This window comes from Diadema setosum, chromosome 22, assembly GCF_964275005.1.
Source record: "Diadema setosum chromosome 22, eeDiaSeto1, whole genome shotgun sequence".
In the NCBI taxonomy this organism is placed as follows: domain Eukaryota; kingdom Metazoa; phylum Echinodermata; class Echinoidea; order Diadematoida; family Diadematidae; genus Diadema; species Diadema setosum.
The window spans coordinates 24,996,208-25,018,715 of NC_092706.1; the positions used below are offsets into that span (position 1 = coordinate 24,996,208).

The window sequence follows — 22,508 nt, forward strand, 5'->3', positions numbered from 1 at the left end:
TGATTTATGATAGTGTGTGAGGACTCAATTGGACTGAATGACAAGGAAGGAATCATAATTTCAAAGTTGCATAATATGTACATGTATATCTGTAAAGCCTTTTGCTAATCTTCCTCAAAAGAAGTAATTTTAAAAAGTGATCCGTAGTAAAGCATTTCCATTCAAGTTTTTGTACACCCAGGGTAAATCCTTTTATCGCAGCAATTAGTGGTCATTATTACTAGTTTGAATGCATATGTGTTTGATCCGACTCCTCAGATCCATTGATGTGTAACTGTTCCATATACTCCAATGGCATACCTATTGAAATTCACCTAAAAAAAAACATCAAATTCAAAGATTGCCATCTATTGTTGCAAACAAAATCAGTACCTTCCTCACTTTTTCTACCTTGTAGATATCATCTGTTATCAGACCAGCATGCATGAATTTCAAGTCATCCTACACATGCAATCACAGCTGTGGGGACAAATTGATAAAACTTTCAGCGTCATTTAACCCGTTGAGGATGGACTGATTTTGCTACAATGGGCATTTCTCATAGACACCTGCTGGAATATACTCGGGACTCTTTCTCAACGGGATAATTTTTTAGTGGAAATATTTGCAGGCATTTGTTCAATTCATGCGAATGATACTGGTAACCATGAAGTTGTCGTCATTTTATCCATTTGATGTCAAAGTGGCATTGAGCGTATTTCCCTTTGAGGGTATCGACCATGATCATCGTATGCACAACGGACGAGATTTATCAGTCTAGGTAAGCCTGATATCTCAGTCCCAAGCTTGAGATAAGAACAGATCCATCAGAGATCAAAAATAGGTAAAACTCATAATGTGACCATCAGTCTGGATTGCCCTAAAACCTGCTTAGTGTTTTGTAATATCTATGAAACCTCTGTTGTGGTGGGAAAGGAAATGTCTAATCACCCCCAAAGGCAGCAGGTACAATTTACTGGAGGAAATAAAAACAAAACAAAACGCAAGAATGTACATGAAAAACAAAAGCTGATGAATAGAAACATTGGTGCGAGGTTGTGCAGGGGCTGCGCAAGCGCAGCAGAGTATCAGGAACTGATTGTCAGAATACCAAGTGGGAAAGCTGGAAACGAGACTATCACCAGCAATGACTTTGGTATTAGTGGCGATACTCCAACTGTAGTGAATATTACTGGCATTCAAAGATTACTTGGCTTTTACTGTAACAGTGGAAATTTTTGTGGTGTTGAAATTTTCACACATTTCGCGCTATCCGAAACTCACCAGTGCGAAAATAAAAGCACACACATATTTTTGCTTGCCATATGTCCTGTAGTTGATGTCTGGATTCCGCGGAATTAAAAAAGGCGAAACTCGTCTTATCCAGCCTTAGCGCGAAAATATTAGTCGCGCGAAAATATCCACTTTTACAGTACCCATAAACACTCTATCAAGATAGGAATTAAGGAAGAATGGTGAAGGCTATCAAAACCATATGGTAAAAAGCTCCAAAGAAAATATAAAGTATCCTTTCAAAAGGTAAACATGATACAAAATAATCAAGCAAAGTCTGATACACATGATGATTAATCAAGAACCACAGAGATGGAAAGAAAAGAATTAAGTGGTATCCTTTGTCAAGAAAAAAGTTAACAAGAGCCCACAATGGAGGCAATATGCTAATTACTCTTCATACAGATGAAAATGTTTTTGGAAATTGGTTAAAATTTCATGAATATCAATCAACTTGCAATATTCATGAAAATGAAAACACTGAAACTATGCCATTTATAGAGGTACGCCTATATGTGAACAGAGTTGAATTTAATGACTCTGTGATAACGTATTATATATTTTTTGTCACACAGACAAAAGAAAAAGATGAAGATGAACACAAGATTGTACCTAAATAGTATAAGTAATGGGGAAAAAGATTAAAAAGTAATAGGACTTAGGAGTTCATGCAGAATGTATCTATATGTGAAGAGAGAGTTAACCACAGCCCAGTGAGAGTGCAAAAGCAGGTTACTGTACCCTACAGCACTAGCAGATCGCTGGCTGTACAGATTCAATCAATTAGTGTGGAATCTGGCCCAGACTGACACCCAAATGTATGGCCAAAACATTGACCCCCACTTCCAGAAGTGTCACCAGAGGTCGCGGCGAGGTTTCTTACATTGCTATTCCATCTCCCTTATTGCTACAATATATCAGCTCTCAGTATATTGCTATTTAGTGAAGATAGGGTCTAGTACGAGAAAGGGGGAAATGTCTGAAATCCCCAAAGTGGTCTTTTAGCTGCTTTACTTTGTGTGACTGTTCACCAGTGCATGATAGACAATTGCACTTTGTTGTATGACCTTCACTATCTGGATTCATCATCATCAGTCTTTCAATGAGTGCTTTTTAGAGAGGTTTTTCTTTTATGGTTCTCTGGCAATGTTTGATCAGGTTATTGGCATGACAGAAACCAGATGATATAACCTAATTGGGTATCTTTGTGCAACACCAGTCAGATGAATTGACCCCTGTGTTTGACGGATTTATATCAATCAATTATTTCTTCTTCTTGTTTTCCCTGGGTCAGAACACCAGTCCTATATTGTAGCACATCCAAAAGAGGTGCCAACAGGACAGTTCTATACACAGCCATATGATTGGGAGAGTTTGAATACTTGTCCTGAAAGCATTGAGATTAAAGGGATGGTACAGTGTTGGTAGCGGTGAGAATTGGGCTTTTAACTTTTTGCGAGATATCAAGAAACCGTTTGTAAAATAGTGCAGAGCGTACCTTTCTAAGAGGAATTTAAAGTTCATTTGATGAAAATAGGTTTTGGAATGGGTGAGACATCCAAAAATGAAGTAAAACAAAGCGATCGTAATAAAAGGTGGGTCCCATATTTTATTAGAATTGCTCTAATTTAGGTATCTCAGCCGTTTCAAAAACCGATTTTCATCAAATATTGAATTCCTTTTGGAATTACATGCTCTTTCATATTTCATAAGAGGTTTCTCATTATCTCACCCCAAAATGTTAGAAACCGCAGGTTAGGTCTCAAACAAAACTGTACGATCCCTTTAAGATGTGAAAAAAGAGTGCAAGATATTATTTAAAACATTGGGACTGCCAGTGATGAGTTTCTTCAGATTTCTTAAAGTCAAACTTTCTACAGAAATCCTGCTATGAAGCTCCTGTTGACAAATTCATTCTTGTTCTGAGAACTTGTTACCTCTGCCTTGGGAGGAGGCTATGTTTTCATTTAATACCATTGGTATGTTGGTTTGTTTTGCCCATCTGTAAAATAATTCAAAAAGTTGTATACGGATTTGGATGAAACTTACGCCTACAGGAAAGGTGGAGAATGACCCAAGTAACAGATGACTGAATTTTGATAGTGATCCGAGAATTTTGGGGGAAATTGTGAAGGATTGTTGATAGTTTGGCAGGTAGGGTCAATGAATTTATAATTCAGGCTGTGCGTATTTGAGGTTTGCATGCGCGCACTAAAGCGCATGCTCTAGTTTCTGCTAGGGCGAGGCGTGCCGCACAGCTGGAAGTTTATGACATAATAAAGGCTTCTATATTGGGAAATCGGGTGACTTTCAGCACACATATGTTTGGGTGGAAATCACTGATCTCTTTGAAAGAACAAGATCAGTGGTAGAAATGAACTGCTTGCTTGGCGGAGGAAGTCTGTGTTCTCAGAGTACTTCTCTAGTCGCAAAGGTGGATAACATGGGACAATAAAATACTTGATGGAAGTGATTTTGGTGTGTGCTGGGCTCTGAAACGGTATTAACAAGATAACAGTGGAGTAGAATAGCTATATAATTGCCTCATGAGATTGGAATGTGATATTTGAGCTGGTAGATGCCAATATCATTGGCTTGTCAAAAACCTGAAAGAGGTCAACCCCATCTAAACTGAGCACTAGATTTGTCTGTGAAACTTAAAAAAAAAGTATATTTACTGACAAAACTGACAAGATTACAATGCTTGGAAGGTGATGTATGTCTAAGAAATATGATCTGGCCTATCAAAAGATCTCCAGCGAGGGTTATTATAACTTTCTTTTTTTTTTAATTCTCTCCCACAGAGTAGAAATATGATGATTGAGGCTCACTTTGGGATACTTTTTGTAGAGCTTTTCTGTCATCGCAACAACACCATAGCCATTCCTGGAAGGCTTGGTAGTTATGACCTTTTGACTCCGGGCTGTGGTATCTTGTGTCACAGTGGTCATCAAGTAATTTATCACATGATCAAAATGATGCCGGGGAGAAAAAGAATGGGGGGGGGGGGGGGAAAGAGATGGATAGGTTTACAAGAGGGAGTGAGTGAGAGGCAGAGAGGGGTGGAAAGAGCATCACTAGATGCATTCATTTTGATCAATTTGAGATATTTGTGATTGAAGCTGCTGAAAAACAAGGAAAATGATCAATATGTGTAATGATTTCAATAGCTTCAAAAATGTTCTTGTTTTAAATCTATTGTAAAGAATGCAGTATTGCTGAAAAGATTGCATATTTCTGTATTTGATAATGACCCTACAAAAAAAAGAAAGAAAATGGCATTGACTGTTCTTGCATTCAGACTCTTTATATTGATCTTTCTTTATAATAGCTCATTAGTAATGTTGCTATCTTCTTTTTCATTTTCATTCACAGAACTCAGGACACTTGATGTACTTCAGGTTATAGGCCATCCTCTCCCGATTGGAGTCACGTTTACAGAAGGTCTAAATGGAGCCGCCTTCAAATTTGATGGGGACTCGAATGCCGGTCGTCACGCCGACATCATCTTCCCGACCGACTTCTCCAACGTCTACCCAGACTTCTCCATCCTGATGGTCCTGAGACCCTACGCCGGGAGCCGCGGGACCGTGTTCGGCATCACCGACCCGTTGCACATGACAATCATCCTCAGCGTCAATATCACGAGCCTGTCCATCGAGGAGATGAGGATAAGCCTCGTGCTCACGGACATCAGCTACACGAGCGAGAGTCAGGAGGCGGTGGCCTTTGTCGTCCCCTCCTTCACCAACCAGTGGACCCAGCTGGCCCTGGGCGTGCGGGACAATGAGGTGACCCTCTTCCTGCACTGCCAGGACATGGGCACCAAGACTTTCATGAAGCAGCCCGGTTGGGCCATCACCATCCCACAGATGGCCCCTCTCTTCATCGGGCACCTTGGGACTGTTGGTCATCGAGTGCAATATCAGGTATGTTTGATTAAATGTGAGTTATCTTTGCAGGAGATATTTGTTATTTGTTAAGCAGGTACATACATGTATGAATGAACCGTCAGAATTACAAGCCTTACTTCATTTTCGGATGATGAACCATTGGAGTAACAAAGCTTTGATAAATTTTTGGATTGATAAACCTCCAGAATAAAGAGCCTTATTTGATTTTCAGATTAAGGAGCCTTTGAAATAACAAACCCTGTTTCTTTTTGGGAATATTGAATGTTCAGAATAACAAACTGTAAACCATCTTTGCAGGGAATTTGTACAAATCTGCGTTTCATCCATCAACTTTGTTCTCCAGTTTGATAAGTTACACACTTAGTATACTACTTTATAAAATACTTCTTGGGGGACTATTTTTCCATTGATCTTTATGTTGCATCAAGGAGCTTCCAAAGAAGCTCCTTGATTGCACTGAGCAAACACAGTGGTGCACTGATAGTAGAAGAGTGTAGGATTACAAATGGAACTTTAACCCATTGAGGACGGACTGATTTTGCTACAACACACATTTCACATAGACCCCTGCCCGAGTATACTCGGGACTCGTTCTCATTGGGTTTAAATGTCACCATCGTGTACAGTATGTTGTTGGACTTTCAATTTTTAGATTAAACTGACAGCTTAATGCATGCATTACTACACAGTTAAGAATGGGATGAAGTTCCTACAGACGAATTATGCAATGTGGGTAATTTCCCCTCATCTGCAGTTTCCCCCCTTACCACCTGAATCGGATCTCAATTTGCATGTAGTATAAATTGATCCTTAAAGGGGATGCCTAGTAACTGATCATTGGGAATCAGTGGGAATGCTGGGGGATGATTGTTCTAATCCTTGTGGGATTCATTTAAATGGACTGTACAGTACTGGTTGATGTGGGGATTCATGTCTTAAACATTCCTAAGTGAGATAATGATTTACCTCTTATGAAATAGGAAAGAGCATGTAATTTTAAGAAGGATTCAAAATTACGTTTATTTGATGAAAATTGGTTTTCAAATGGCTGAGATATAAAAAAAAAAAGTGATAATAATAAAAGGCGACAGGCCACATCTTTTATTAGGATCTCTTTGTTTCACCTTGTTTTTGGATATCTCAGCCATTACAAAACTGATTTTCATCAAATAAACTTTTGATACCCCTAGAATTGCATGCTCTTTGACATCTCATAGAGTGGTGTCTGAATATCTCACAAAATGTTAAAAGCTAAATCCTCACCTCAACCAGAACTGTACACACCCTTTAAGAGTACATCATATATCTATTGTTGTGTGAAAATTATTTGCTTCGGAATGGTCTCATATTCAAGTAATGTGCAGTTCAATGTTTCCAGGTTAGCATGCCTGTACAGTGACGGGACGATCGTTAACAGGCCATTAACGATCACCCCGTCACTGTACAGGCATGCTAACCTGGAAACACATTCCCACTTATTCCCAATGATCAGTTACTAGCCATCCCCTTTGAGAGGACAAGGTCCCTAATCAGACAAACTTCTCAAAACCTAATACTTTCTTATCAGGTTGTGTATGTAGCATAACACTGTGAAGCTTTCCCTCTCAGACATACATGTCACTCCAGAACTGTAAAGTTCCAGAGCATAGTCACCACCACTTTCTTTAAAAAGAGACTTTACCTTTTGATTTTTTTTTTTTATTTGCTTCTACCTTGCACCTGCTACAGGGAGAAATCCAGCAGATTACGATCACAAATAGTGCAGATTCAGCTGAGGAGCACTGTCCAGTCAGTGAAGAGGTAAGTGATCTGCCTGAGAAACTTGCCTGAGAATCTGCCAGAGAATCGTTTTTATTTTATTTTACTCAAACATCCTGCCCCAACACATTTATTACAAATTATAAAATGCATTAACCAGACCTGATATTAATAAACCTCAGTCAGAATGAGTCATTCTGCTTATTATGCCAAAAGAAATATCAGCGCCTCAAGCAAACCAATGACCAAAGTATGAGAAACTGTAAAAATATGTCCCTGTCTCCAGGACAAAAAAACAAAACAAAAACCCAACAACAAATAGCATACAAACAAAAACAAACAAGAACAAACAAACAAACAAACAAACAAGCAAACAAACTTGTAAGGTTGCATTTTTGTTTTGCTTCATTTCAAATTACATTAATTTCTATTTTGTTAAAAATTGAGGATAGCATTAATTTTGTATATTGCATAACTGTTGTTAGTGTACCTTTATCTAGCTTGCATTTTCATGCATTGATTTTGTAATGAGTCACATTGACAGAACTAAGTCATAATTTTCAAATGTAAATAGATTTTTACATTAATCTAGGGATGGAGTTCCTTTAAACCCTATGATCGCTCTGTTACAAGAGCCCAGTGTGCAAATAAGGTCTTTTGATATTCTTAATCTCTGATATTAGCAGCCTTTTCTTGAAATTCAGATCCCACTCAACAATTTTAAGTCAGAAACCATATCAAAACCTTCGACCCAACACTTAATTTAGCAAGAATCAAAAGAGAAAGAGTTAAAAAGCGAAAAAATAAATTGAGAGAATCAGAGCAGTGTAATAGAAAATGACAGTCTCATATACAACATTTACCTGTCTTGTATTCTACCTCTGTGGAAATGCACAGGACAATCTTTCCGTAATGTTGAGATGATATATATGCAATTCTTTTTTTTTCTTTTTTTTTTCTTTTTTTTAGTCCCATTATCATCACAATTAAGATTAAGTCAGATCTAAATTATTGGAAGAAATAAGAGCAGATACAGAATGTGAGATGACATTTTTTTCTCTCTTTCTGTGCTAGACTTTACAATATTTCATTGGTTTGCTTGTGGCTTGCTATGTCTTCTGGTCCATGGAATAATTGCAATGACAGGTTAAAACATTCTGACTTATCCCAATTAATGAACCGATACCAAAGCTCTTGGATAGTTTTGGAAAATATTTTAAAACATCATCTATGTCTTTGATTATATTGGTATGAAAATGAATACAAATGTATGTTTTTGGTACCAAAGGAACCAAATTCATCAAATGAACATCACTTCCAAAGCTACACTGGGGCTTTAAAGACCTTCCTAAACCCAGCTGATGCCTGTTTTCATCCTATTTATATCACCTCTCATTTGCTCCCCCCCCCCCCCCCATCTACCAGCAACCAATGCTCACTTTGTACACCCACAATGAATCTCACTCAAATACATTTTCAATCCCCACCTACCTCTTTCTTCCTTTGGATTCCAAAACTCCCATCTGTTTTCATACCACTTTTCTCTTTGTGATTTTGCCATTAATAGTTTTCTCCTGTAAATCATTTGAAATCATGCTGGTCCATTTTCTCAAAAATCAAATGCCAAATTTTAGCCTTAACATTAAAATATCTCCTGTATTGCGGTTGCTGTGACAAAGAATCAAAGTGGAAAAGTTACATATCTGCCAGCATTTACAAAGGCATTCTTTATTATTAAAAAAAAAAAATCACAGCCTTCTTGTAACATCTTTGTAAATGCCATTATATCTGTAGATGCTGTGTTTGGTTGCCATCAAATTTCATGAGAATGCGTGGGCATTGTTGCAATCATTTCAGTCATATATAAGTATGATTATAAATGCATGGATTGTAGCATCGTGTGCATTCATGATTTCAAATAATGGAAGCATTGAGTCGTGCATTTATTGCATGTGATCAACTGAGTTGCCTCTCATTACCATTTGTGTATTTAAACCAAATCCTTTTTCCCCCATGGAAACTTGGCCAAAATGGAAATGTTATTGAAAACTTGCTCTTCATTCAGAGTCTCAATGTATATCAAATCAAAAAGGTTTATTTTGGCTTGTTGTATGTTGCTGTTTTTACCCCAAATTTTTATCAGGTTTGCAATGCATAATATTATTAGATTACAGTTTGTGAAAAAAAGATGCATAATTTATGTTTTCCTCATCAACCTCATGAAGGAAAACTTCCATTTGTTTTCGAAATTTGTGTTTTTTTCTTCACTTAGATAAACTAGCTGTTAAATAACTTCCAGATATCTCTGACAATCTAAGGCAAAACTGATGAAATAATTAGCACGAAGACTCTTACTCAACATTGACATGAAATCAACATAATTTGTCAACTAATCATTCTGTAAACATTCCTGAAAAAATATTAGCATATCTTTAAATCATTTATGTTCCACCAGCCTTTCAGTATTCATTTCAACATCAGATCAGCCCGTAGTCCCATCCAATGTTCATGATTTTCTTTCAATCATATTGTATATATTTTATGTTTCACATATTATTCACATCCAGAATGTTAATCATTTTTTTTTTTTAGTTTACCATCTAAATGTGTTCATCTATTCATGCATTTTGGATCAAAAAAGTTATGATTTGAATTGTTTTATTTTTGTCCTTGTTCACATATTATTTGATTGACCTAACAAATGCATCTTCCCTGCACCTGTTGCTTCCCCCGCTGCATTCACACTCCACTTTCCAGGGCTCGGGAAGCGGGTCAATGGCACTCCGAGAGAGTGCGGGAGAGGATTGGGCCTTCATAGTAAGTCTTGTGTCTGAACATGCCTCACCGGTTGTCGTCCAGTTGGTCATAGTATTTTTTTTTTCATTGTCTGTGTTTTGTTCCATGTTTCATACCGTCAGTTAAGAGATGTACCTCATTTCTGCGCAGCGTTCAGTCTTGTTTCTTGGCGGTGATGGGTGCGCAGGTTTGCTTGAGGGATATTGCTGCTTTTTTGCAGGCTTTTTTTTTTCATCTCAATATTATTTCTGAATTTAGGCTAATATGATAAGCAGATAGATTTGACTATGATTGTTATTATTACATTTTAGTTTATTATCTATTGAGGTGCCATTACAAACATTCATATTCCTATATGATTATTGTCATTTTCTATAAATATTATCATTAAATTTGATATTATTATTATTAGTAGTAGTAGTAGTAGTAGTAGTAAGAGTTAGTAGTTAGTAGAAGTAGTTTGAGTTGTCATTGTAGTTGTGGTTGTAAGTTAAAGCTGTAGTTATAGGGCAGTAGCAAAGCCAGTATTAGGAGGAGGAGGAGGAGGAGTTGTATTAGTAATGGATGGGTATTAGCTGTGGTTTAATATTTTAAGAAGTAAAAAAAAATAAATATGGTTGCAAGTAGCAGTGATGAATTGAGTACAGCTGTAGTAGTAGTAGTAGTAGTGTAGTATAAAGCTGTTTGAATGTTGTAGAATGTGTTGTAATGTCCAAGTAGGCAGTTTTCACCGGGTCGTGGTACATTCATGTGTTCTGATAGCAGTTGTACGTAATTGTCATTGATTATTAGCAGCAAAAGGATGTATGTTGCTGTGCTCTGCAACAGCTGTAGGTGTGTCTTGAAGGCACATTATTGCAGCACATCAAATAATCAAATGTTTAAAATAAAAAAAAAGAAAAGGAAAGAGCACACAAGAAAACAACAACAAACATGATGTACACACATGGCATGCATGCACACATTCTCCAAAGTGGCTGAGGTGTGCAGTAATGACATTGTTGCTTGGAATTGTAGAGTCCGAAGAACTTTCAATGTCTTTAGCGCAAGAGAGATGATGCTCCTAGTTTGTGAATTCCATCCCTGCAGTTCATTGTCAAGGAGAACTTGTGCTGTCTTTACAAAAATCGCAATAATCCACTCACCCTTTTATGTGTAACTTAAATGCTCTTGTCAGGTCAAATGTTTGGGTTTATCAATACTTACTACCTCCACCGTGTGCAAACTAACTCAAAAGGTTGTGACTGAATTTGGATGAAACTTACAGAAATGGTAGAGAATGACACAAGGAATGGAAGATTAAATTTTGGTAGTGATCCCAGAATTTTTATGGATTTTATGAAGGATTTTCAATATTTTGACAGGTAGGGACAATGAACTTGGGAGTTCAGGCTGCGCGTATTTGCAGTTTTTGTGCACGCACTGAAGTGTGTGCTCTAGTTTCTCCTAAGGCCGCACATCTGGAAGTTGATGACGTAACAAATGGCTTCTGTAGTGGGAAATTGGGCGACTTTCAGCTTGCATACGTATGGGTGGAAATCTCTGATCTCTATGAAAGAACAAGATCATTGGTGGAAAGTAGCTGCTTGGCGGAGGTCTGTGCTCTCAGACTCAGAGTACTTCTCTAGTTCTTCATGAATTCCGTCCCTTGCTCTCACCATCTTTATCTCTTCCTTTGCTTGACCATTCACCTACCTGCTGTCCAACTTTCTCTCTCTCCAGAGGTATATTGCCATATTACCTGCTTTTCTCCGTTGACCGTTCTTCCACAATTTCTGACAGATGTCTGATGTGGGCTTGAGTCATAGATTTCATTTTTGACGGGGGTTGCGTGACAAGCGTAAACGAGGTTTAATTTCCAAGTGAAAGCCATCGCCTCCCCATCCATCATGAAAGGATTTTTTTTTTTTTTTTCAGTGATCAGTTCACTCGTGCTATTGTAGCTCCTGTATGTCTTTGCATTGAATAGTTTAGAAACTTCATAGCTTCCTTCGAGGTGCATATCAAAAAGTTGTTAGATTATTTTTGAAATGATGACTATGCCAAACAAATTTGAAATTTGTATATGCTTCTTTCCAGGTGTTTTTTTTTTTTTGTTTGTTTCTATTTTTTTTTTTTTTTACCAGAGTTAACAATCATAAAGTTTATATAGAGTAAGACTAAAAGAAAAAAAAAAAGAAGAAGTAAGAATATGTGTTGGAAAATGACTGGCTAACCAGAATAATTATGACTTTCATTAACTCTTTATGTGCCATGGTGGAAACCCCCTGTGTGCCACGTTATTCTGAGACACGAATGTAGTCATGCTTTGAGAGAGAATTCTGCTTTTCCAATTTGTATAACTTCTACAAATTTCTGTTAAGCTGAACATATTGTCAGCAAAGTTCAAGAGGAATTGCAAACCTTTGCATCGATAGAAAGTGTATGACGAATCAATTTTCAATTATTCTTTTAAATGACCAGTTGCTACATTACAGTAAAGGCATAACTTTTGTACATAAAACCGTGACACACACTTAGAATGTACACGCAAATCTTGTTGGGAACACCGCATGATTGTTAATCATCACACAGAATGCAAGTCGTATGTGAGAGGAACAAAAGCGCTAGAAACGCTTTCATTTGTACCGCGGGATTAGGCAATTATTGATTGGTTTTGGCGGCTTTGTGTGTTTGAGCAGAATATGCGAAGTTGGCACTCCGTCGACTGAGTCGAACGTGCGAACGTGGCACATAAAGAGTTAATACTTTAATAGGGTATCTATTAGAGATTTTAATCAGTGCAAATATAAATACTGTAAATATAACCAAGAGAAATATAGAATGACAATAGCAGTTAGCACAAGAAGGATATAATAGGAGAAGGACATACAGAAAGATGAGAGTCACTTCTTCTTCTAGCAACATTCTGGTCATGCTTTTTATTCCCTTCCACTTTGTAATGGAGCCAATATTCTTTACAAAATTACATAGCTGTCAGTTGCCAGAACAAAGAATTTTGCCCAGGGTTTGAAATGGGGGAAAATATTATAATTGTGCAGCTGGATCCATTCAGAATATCAATTTTCTATTAAAATTCCTCTGATGACATTTTCCGCTGGACTGGCAAGAATTATTTAGGACCTGTCCAAGCTGCTGGCCATCAAATGCCACATCTGAATACAGAACATGGTCAAGTTACACTAGAAATGTATAGGGAGGCAAGAGGCATTAGTCACCTCAGAAAATATTGTAATTTCAAATAATTTCTGGCACAGAATGCGAATTTTATATTTGAGGTAATAATATTCAGGTGCCCTTCAGCTCTGTTGATTCATTTTTTTTTTTTTTTTTGGGGGGGGGGGAGGGGGATGACTTAACGCTAAACAGGTTGCTTCCTGGTTTAGATTATCAATTTCACTGAGTTATAAGTGAATAAAGGTTAGTCAGACAGACAGAATAGTGAGGGTTTTCATCAGAATAATACCTGAAATAAGAAAGTTATTGAACATTCAGAGTTTCCCATATTTTCACTGATCAGTAAAATAACTGACACCAACATACTGAAATAGGTGGCAGTGAGCTTAAAGAAAATTCTCAAAAGAATAAATGAAATAAAGAGTTTTACAAATGATTGTTTTGACAATGAAAAAAAGTTAGTATAACATAATTGAGTGGTAAAATGTCATTACAGTTGAAGATAGGGGATGGGGTGTGCTCTGCTGAAGCTCTGGTCAGAGATTGAAAACTATGGTTTTACCACTCCAAAATTTCACATGCTTTATAAAACTGCGCCAAGACTAATATCATTCCAGTTAATTTAACAAAGAGCATATTTAGCCTTCAAATCAAGTGTATTTTTTTAGCAGGATTCATCATCACCAACCACATCTAATTAGCGTCTAACAGGCTTGTATCACTCATTTCTCATAAATGTTTTTCGGACTTATTTCACTGTTTTTGGTACAAAAAAAAAATGTAATAGGGCTTGTGCTGGTCCACATGAATTTGTAGATGTAAGACTTACATGTTTGGAGGGTCTTTCAGAAAGGCTAAAATAAGAGAGAAAGAGAGAGATAGATAGATAGAGAGAGAGAGATAGAGAGAGAAAGTATGTGGGTTGAAACTGAAACTTTTTGGCTGCAGACGAAAAACTCAATTGAAACCCATTTGAGTGGAAGTTATTATGCTGTGGCACGTAGGTGATAATGGCAAATTGTCAAAGTGATTTCCCCCCTTCTTTTTTTTTTTCCAGAATGCAACCAATAAATTGGGTTACTCCGAGGACTAAATCACATTTACCATGCCTCTGGTTCAGGAAATGTCCTGATTATGAGGCGTCAGTCTGAACTTTTTGTCCACTGCCCATGTTACCATTTGGCAGCTACCTGCTAAATGCCCCTGGTCTTTTGTGGACTCTGTTTACTTTTTTTGGCTGTAACATGTAGTCACTTTGTACCTTTTAAAGCAAGAACTAAGACCACATGTGTGAGTTTGATTGTCCATCTGGAATTTTGTTTGTTCCTTCCCGATCCTCCCCCATGTGAACAGTAATCTGTACAGGCCAAAATTAATGTGGCCTCTTAACCCATTGAGGACTAGTCCCGAGTATACTCGGGCAGGTGTCTATGGGAAATGCATGTTGTAGCAAAATCAAACCGTCCTCAACGGGTTAAAGAAAGGAATCCTTTGATGTTTTAACTTTTCCTGCTCTCCTATGCACTACATGTTTTTTTTTTTACCATTTTCCCTTTCACCCGTTGAGTCCTGAGTTTACTCGGGTCGGTGTCTATGGGAAATGCATGTTGTAGCAATTTCAGTCCATCCTCAATGGGTTAACCTAACTGTAATTTGTTTGCTGACGGGCACCCACGTTAGGAATGCTTCCTACGCTGATTGCCACTGAAGTCTGGGTATAATTACTACATAACTATTACATAATCCCATAATCCACATTTTGCAATCAGGTGTAGGCCTATGGCAAACTTCAATGATTGCAAAATATTGAATAATGATCAAACATTGTTATTTTAACCCGTTGAGGACGGTTTAATTTTGCTACAACACGCATTTCCCATAGACCCTTGCCCGAGTATACTCGGGACTCGTCCTCAACGGGTTAATATCAGATTTCAAAAGCTGTCATTCCAAGAGGCAGATAGACTTCTTTGTAAACTGAATTTTCTTATCTTTCTTATTTTTTTACATTGTATATTTTGTGTGTTAGAGTAGATGCTTTTGATTAATTGAGATGATAATTATATAACATATGTCCAGAGATATTGAAAGTGAATTTTGAAATTGGTTCCCAAGGCACGTTTAGACAGTGGTAAGAGGTATGTAAACTGGTAGCAATTACTGCATCATCAAGAAACCAAATGGCTTAATTGAATTTTTTTTTAGTAACAACTTCCTTTAAAATTGAGCTTTATGCAAACTTCTCAAGATGCAGCCTGAGATAGACAGACATAGTGTGGACACACGGGTACAATGCTGCTCTTGTTACTGGCATAACCACATTGTAGCATTCCAAAGTGGTACCATCCATTCAGTAGATTGGGTGTTTGTTGTCTGGGTTTGGTGTTGATTTGTAGTCCATCTGTTGTGTGGTTATTCTTTTTCCATGTCTGTGGCTTACTCCAGACTTCTCATACCTCTTTGCACCAAAGGAGATTTTACAACAGGGCACCAAGTCCTTTGCCCCCCCCCCCCCTCCTCCCCCCCCCCCATTTCCCTGCACCCTACCCTTAAGAAGACAACATTACAACATGAGATCTGTGAATGACATTATGTAGGCCTACCAATAAGCAAAGACTTAACTTACATTGTTTTTTTTTTCTAGGGGATTATGGGGTTATTTGAGGTTATCTGTGACAGACTGGAAATTGTCAACTTTGTGAACTTCTGAAATGTTGTTTGGAAGGATAATTTCAGGTGTTCAGCAAAATGCCATTCCATTTTGAAGTTGACTAAGTGAAAGGTTCAGTAAAAAAAAAAAAAAAGCACACATTGACAATTACACTGTAGTGATAACTCTGTATTCATTGGTAACTAAGCCTTGAAATCACTGATGGATACCATTGACCATGGTGTTACAATCAATAAATTGTAAAGTTACAATCATGGTTTAAACAGTAGGGCCCCGTTAACATTCAATGAAATAATTGAGTGTATGCAGTCAGCTGCCGTCATGCACATGCACTGTAAACCTTCATATTTATAAACACAAAATATTTTTTTTAAGTCAGATCAAATGCAGTTAATATAGGAGGAATGATTTTTCTTTCATGCCGCACTGTGTTAAATCCAGATGGCTTCTCTAGTCAGCTTAATGGGATAATTAATTGCGAGAAGTACTTCAACGTGATGGCACGAACAGATGAAGTTGAAAATTGGTTTGAGAATGGGACTGCAATGTGTCAAGCGAGCCAGAGTACATCACAGCCTCCAATTCTTGAATGTGACATGAACACGGTATTTAAACTCCAGTACAGAAATTACTCTCTTTTCTGTGTGGTACCTGCTTGTGCTAAAAATATTTTGCAAAAATTGACTCAGGTTGAGTATGAAATTGGATGTGCAATTAGTAAGAGGTTTTTAAAGAGTAATAATATGTTTTATGCTGCATAAAACTTCAGAAAATTGAAATAGTTAATTTCTGGGAAAAAAAAAATACAAGACCTCTCCACCCCACCCACCAAAATAAATAAATCAATAAATCAATAAATCAATAAATCAATAAATCAATTAAAAACTAAATAAATAGGGTTTAAATGAAATTGTTTAAAAGGGTAGATAATGTTCAGTGTTTTACATAATGCCCTGATAAAGAATGTAGCATCATTGTGTCATTTTTTCTCTCTCTTTAACTTTTAGTGATATAACTGATACCAATCATCTCTATCATCAAGATGAATTTCAATAATTTACAACACTGTCACATGTCACTTCTGTATATTTATACATTTTATTCATTTATGTGTTTATTTATTTATTTATCTATTTATTTATCTATTCATTTATTCATCTATTTATTTATTTATTCATTCATTCATTCATGTAATAATATTAATCTTTTTGAAGCAGGGTAGCTCTTTCAGTTTTCCAACTGTTCTACCAAGCCCCTTCCCCTCCTATTATTCATAAAACAATGCTATCTAGCAAGGTTCAAATCAGTCTTATATTAACTCAGTGCTATGTACAGTCCTTTTTACCCCTCATTACCATTCACTAATAATGGTGTATTGCTATGCTGGGCTCTGTGTAAGATTTCTCTCAACAGCTGTGAAGGTTGATTTATGATTTTTCTCATTAGCCTTAATGTCAGGAAGTGTTGCTGAAAGGTGTAGTAGCCAGCCTGTTAGCAAGCATGGTATGCAACTCTTAGAGAGAAGTTGCTGTGTAATCAATCCAGTCATGTCAAATAAATGTGTGAAGGCTTACAGTACCAATGCATTTGTCTGTCTGTTTTGTAGATTAATATGTGTAACAATGCCTATGGAAATAGTAAGTTATGTATTGACTAGAATGAAATCTGCAGTCATAGTCTGAGGACACTTCAATCAGCCATTTTACAAAATTAATTAGATGGTAGTAACTGTTCAATTGAGTGTTTATAGCATTAGTTCATGCCAATGACTGTGATTGCATCATTTGATGTCAACATTATTTCTATATTCAATAATCTTTGTAGATTTGTTTTCTTGGAGCTAACTATGTAAAATGAATTTGCCTGCTACTCACTGTTAAATTGAATAGAATTAAATCACTTGTCACCCAAGGGCTCAAATTTGAAAAGATGAAGTAGTTGAACACTTTAAAATATGAATAATTAAGACATAAGAAAAGAGAGAAAAAAAGTACCATGGTATTCATCCATGAACTCATACCTCTTACCAGAGCATTGAAAGCTTACTTAGATTGTACACGTGGGCTACAATGCACTTGGAAAAAATATATCTCCACAACTGTCTCTGGTCATTTAAGGTTGATGCTAAGTGTATAGGGTAACTATACCAGGCCATGATGGTGTCCTTGAAGTCCAGCAATGGCTATCAGATGATGGGTCACTAATGTCCAGAGTATTATCTGTAAGGTTCCATCATGCCCCACTTGTGGGCAGATGTCTTTGATTTGGGGGTTGTTCACACTCACCGTTTCCTTTTATGAAATGTTGTAGCTTTTTATTTATGAACAATCTTATCTGTAAAGATAAGGGTCTTTGGGAATGACTGTTGTTCAAGATGTGCCAATTATCATGTCAATAAAGTGTACCAATACCCTGGAAATCAAATTTGTGTACAGCTACTGTGGAATACACAATAAACAGCCACATTTGACCTGTGATAGCCCCTGATAGTATACATTATTATTTCGATCAATAAATCAGATTACATCTCTATAACAATTTGGCACTTGTGCTCCATGCATTGTAAGTCCTGCTCCATGAGCGCCGGGGTACTGATGTGTGTACGTTTTTATGAATGATATTGAGATTCCATGTCAAGCGGTTAGCTGATCTTTCGCATGCATTGCATATCACTGTTGTTGAAGATGTATTTTGAAGAAGAAAAAAAATCCATAGCGTGATCATAACATGGAAACACAGAATTTAGCTGCTTGGGTGTGAACACACACCATCTGTCCATTACCACGGTCAAGAGAAATTAAAGGACAAGTTCACCTCCATATAAACGTGGATTGAGATAATGCAGCAATATTAAGCCCCCGTCACACTAGAGCGTATCTAGCCAACGAATGCCCAGCGGATCCGAAAATTTGGAGATACGCTCACATCCGCTGCTAATCGTTCGTGACCCGCTTGGCGTTCGCTGTATCCGCTAGCTGTTCGCAGAGATTCGCAGAGATCCGCCGGAGACAAATTTTGATTTTGGACATGTCCAAAATCTTGAGCGGATGACGAACGGAATGACAATACGCTTTGTGGTCGCTTAGCGCCCGCTGATCGAAAGTTGTGGTCGCTCTGCGTTCGCTTCTCATTCGTTCGCCGTTCATCCAAATTCGCACAGCAAATCTGGACAGCACAGGTAGCATTAATCAGTTGGTCATCAGAAATGGAGGACGCTCAGAGATTTCAGATGCAATATCTTCTAGCTGTTCATCAACATGAGTATGACCTAAACCAGCTGGCAATCGCCAAATACATCCAAGACAAAAAAAAAAAAAAAAAGGAGGAGGAGAGGAAAACATCGAAGAACGATGTGGACCAGGGCCTGGATCCGAAGACGAGGGCAGTTCGGGTTGTATAATCAGCTTCTCATCGAACTTCCGGGATATTAAAGTCCCGGCGTTTGCCTCTGGCTTTTTTTTTTCGCTGAAGGTTAAGGCTAGGAACAGTTGGAGGCACCAGACGTAATGGAGGATGTTGGACTCCCCACATCATCGTCAACGTGATCATCAGAAGGAACACAGGAATCTTGAGGACTGTCGAGGGTAATGACATCAGCAGCACTTGGTGGTGACTTCTCCTTCCTTCTTTTGGGGGCCATTCTCACAATCACAACGTTACTCGACACTGTCACTACTCAAAATGATTTGGGAAAATGTGCGTCAGTCGAGATCCGTCACGTGACTGCCGCAGTATCGCTCTGCATATGTTGGGCATTCGCTCCTCATTCGCTTTGTCCGCTCAGCATCCGCTGGACGGACTGTACGCATTCGCTTTCATTCGCTACTTAATCTGCTCGTAACACAGTTAGCATATGCTCATCATTCGTTAGGCGAACGTTCGAAAACGACATTTTGCTTGCGGATTCGAGCGGATTCGAGCGTATCTGGACTTTGCCAAATTTTGCCCATCCGCTAGGCATTCGCTGATTTATACGCTGTAGTGTGACGGGGGCATGTGTAGAACACATCCGTGAAAGTTTGAGGAAAATTGGGACAATTCGTTCAAAAGTTATGAATTTTTAAAGTTTCTGTGCAGTCACTGCTGGATGAGAAGACTACTGCAGTTGATGATGTCACATGTGTAGAACGATATAATGAAAATACAAACAGAATTCCACAAAATTTCACTTTTTGAAAAAAAAGTACACACTCCCTCAACTTGTAATTGACGTACGTGTATGTTATAGGGTAATATTACTCCCCCTGCTTTTTGAAAGAGGCAAGTCATGTGCTCTTTCATTATGCGAGAAAAGTAAAAGTATGTTGAATCTTTGCAACTGATTGACAAATTGCCCTACATCGATGTTGAATCTTCTTTATATTTTCTTTAAAGCGTTCTACACATATGACATCACAAGCTGTAGTACTCAGCTACAGTATCATGGAAGTGAAACTTCAAAAATTCATAACTCTTGAATGGATTGTCCGATTTTACTCAAACTTTCACATGTATGTGCTCTACTAATATTGCTGCATTCTCTCAATCCACATGTTTATGAAAGTGGACTTGTCCTTTAAGAGGGTTCTATCAAGCAGAGGAGAGGAGCTTACTATGGAGCTAACCAGAGATAGGAAGAGCATGCTGCATGTGGAAGTAGTTTTAAAAGGAATGCTAGATGTAGATGGGGGGGGGGGGGGGGAGGGGTGTGTGTCATGTCACCATAGTAGGGCCTACTTGGAAGTAGTCAGCCGGGTGATAAGACAGGCAAGTCATAAGATAGTCAAGTGTTTCAAGCAGCCTCATTTTGTCATGAAAAATGAAACCAAGAAATATATTATGTCTGTTTGGCATGGTATCAGCATGCCTGATCTGGCTCATGTCAAGACCAAAATGTATAACCCCTATACTTCTTGCTTGGAATCTGAAGTGATTATTTTCAAACATCTTGTGGAAATCCATCTTTACATACATGTATGTATGTCAGACCCCGTATGCTAATACAGAGCAAGAAATGTGTAAAGAGTTAGTTTATGACTGCATAATGTACTGTATGTGTATGATTTTTGAGGAAAAAATGATAAATGAATATTAAAGCGAGAGTATAATGTTCTTGTCTAGACAAAGTTTGCAGATAAACTATATAATTATCTTAAATATACATTGTATGATACATTTGGCATAGAGTCCTTGAGAAATTTCTCAAGGATATTTGAGATATGTCTCATTTAGAATAAAGTAACTTGTTCTGATATTTCAAGCAAAATACAAGCAGTTTCTGGTGAGAAACATTATGGACATTGGGCATAGACAGCTATTTTGAAGTGCCCAAAAGACCAGATGTCAAGACGACTGCCCAACATCGAAATCATTGATAATTTCATAATCAGATTTCTGATTTTTCTAGTTGACGTTAGTTTGACACTTCTGTCGCAAAAATTAGATGGACCAAAATTCTCTTTTCTGGAGAGTTGTTCTTTGAAACTTTTAGGACTGCCAACTCAAAAATGTAATGGACTTTGTGTACAACTAGACTGTTGTTGGTATTGACAGTGTCAAACAAAAGTTGTTGTTTTGTTTGTTTTGTTTGTTTGTTTTTTGTTTTTTGTTGTTTTGTTTTTAAGAGTCATGAAATATGAGATTTTTATCAGTTCAGCTTGAAAGCTTAGCAAAGTTAGCCTGAAGTTGATGAATTTGCACTTTGCATCATTACTCGGCTTGCTCAGCCACAAAACTACGTTCTGTGTGTGCATGTGCTTTATAGCATGTGGTTTGCATGATGGGATCCCGAACATTTCAGGCTGATGGAGATGCAACCCAAATAGTGCACTGATTTGCAAATTAGCATGCTATTTCACAAACCAGACAAAGATTTTGGTGAAAATTTTTCCAATCACAAAGCACACCATATGCATCTTTATTGCACAGATACTGTAGCAGTTAATTTGACATCAAGCTAATTTCCTAACCACAAAATAGCGTACTACATGTATTTTGAAACTTTGTTCTGATGAAAACAGGCCTAATGAAATTTATGATTAGATTTACTCACCAGCAATTCTCATCTTGCTTGTGTGCATAGGGCCTATGTTTTGTTATCAGGCGTGAGAAAATTGCCATTCAGTTGGACCACAATTACTATTATCTGTAGTAGTATTGGGTGATTTATCTCTCACTGCTATCTGTTCGTCCCTTGAATTACATCCTGTTTCAAAGACCGAAAGGTTGGATCAGAAAAAGGACACACTAGCTAGAGTTTGTGTATTCTCTTTTGCTGGTATTTTCTTTTTCCTTGTTAACCATTCAGTTTGAAAAACAGGTTAGATAGAAACTCTAAAAAAACTATAAAAAAAACCCAACACAACAAAACCAGATGAAAACTAAGGAAATGAGAGAATATCTGAATTGTGATCAGTTTTGATTTGATTTGTTTTGATTTTGATTTTATTTGTGAATTTCTTTTTCATACATAAATGAAATGCATGACCACAGTATAATTTGAATGTGACAGTTAAAACAGGTAAATGATTAGTTCAAATATCCAACATTTTTTCTACACAATGCAAAATGGAAACAAAGAGACATCATTTTATGCATATATTTATGCAAACATAGGATCCCGTATATCTATCTTTCAAAGACAAATTAAGCAACTCTGGATACAGGAGACCATTATCATAAGCGAACGCTTGATGAGGACAATGGCCTCAGAAATGATTGCCTAAACAATACGACATCGTTTTGGATGATCATGAAGGTCATATTCTGATGTTGATGGATTGAAAAAAAAAAAAAAAAAAAAAACAGAAGTCCCAACTATTTAAATTTGTTCTTAATTTAATCCACTGATTTGATTTGACTTGATTTGAGAGATCCATAGTAGGAAGTTGAATTACTTGATGAGTGCCAGGGGATTATGTGATGAAGGTTCTCACCGCAAG

The 22,508-nt window shown here is 37.4% G+C and overlaps 1 protein-coding gene across 1 annotated transcript in view; it reads left to right on the plus strand.

Annotated features, from left to right (window-relative positions):
• LOC140245232 (uncharacterized) overlaps nucleotides 1–22,508 on the plus strand; it is a 208,910-nt gene that overhangs the window by 124,237 nt on the left and 62,165 nt on the right. Inside the window, exons 3-5 of the mRNA XM_072324817.1 lie at nucleotides 4,648–5,201; nucleotides 6,915–6,986; nucleotides 9,702–9,761. Coding sequence (XP_072180918.1) covers nucleotides 4,648–5,201; nucleotides 6,915–6,986; nucleotides 9,702–9,761 — 686 coding nt within the window. The remainder of the gene's footprint in view (nucleotides 1–4,647; nucleotides 5,202–6,914; nucleotides 6,987–9,701; nucleotides 9,762–22,508) is intronic.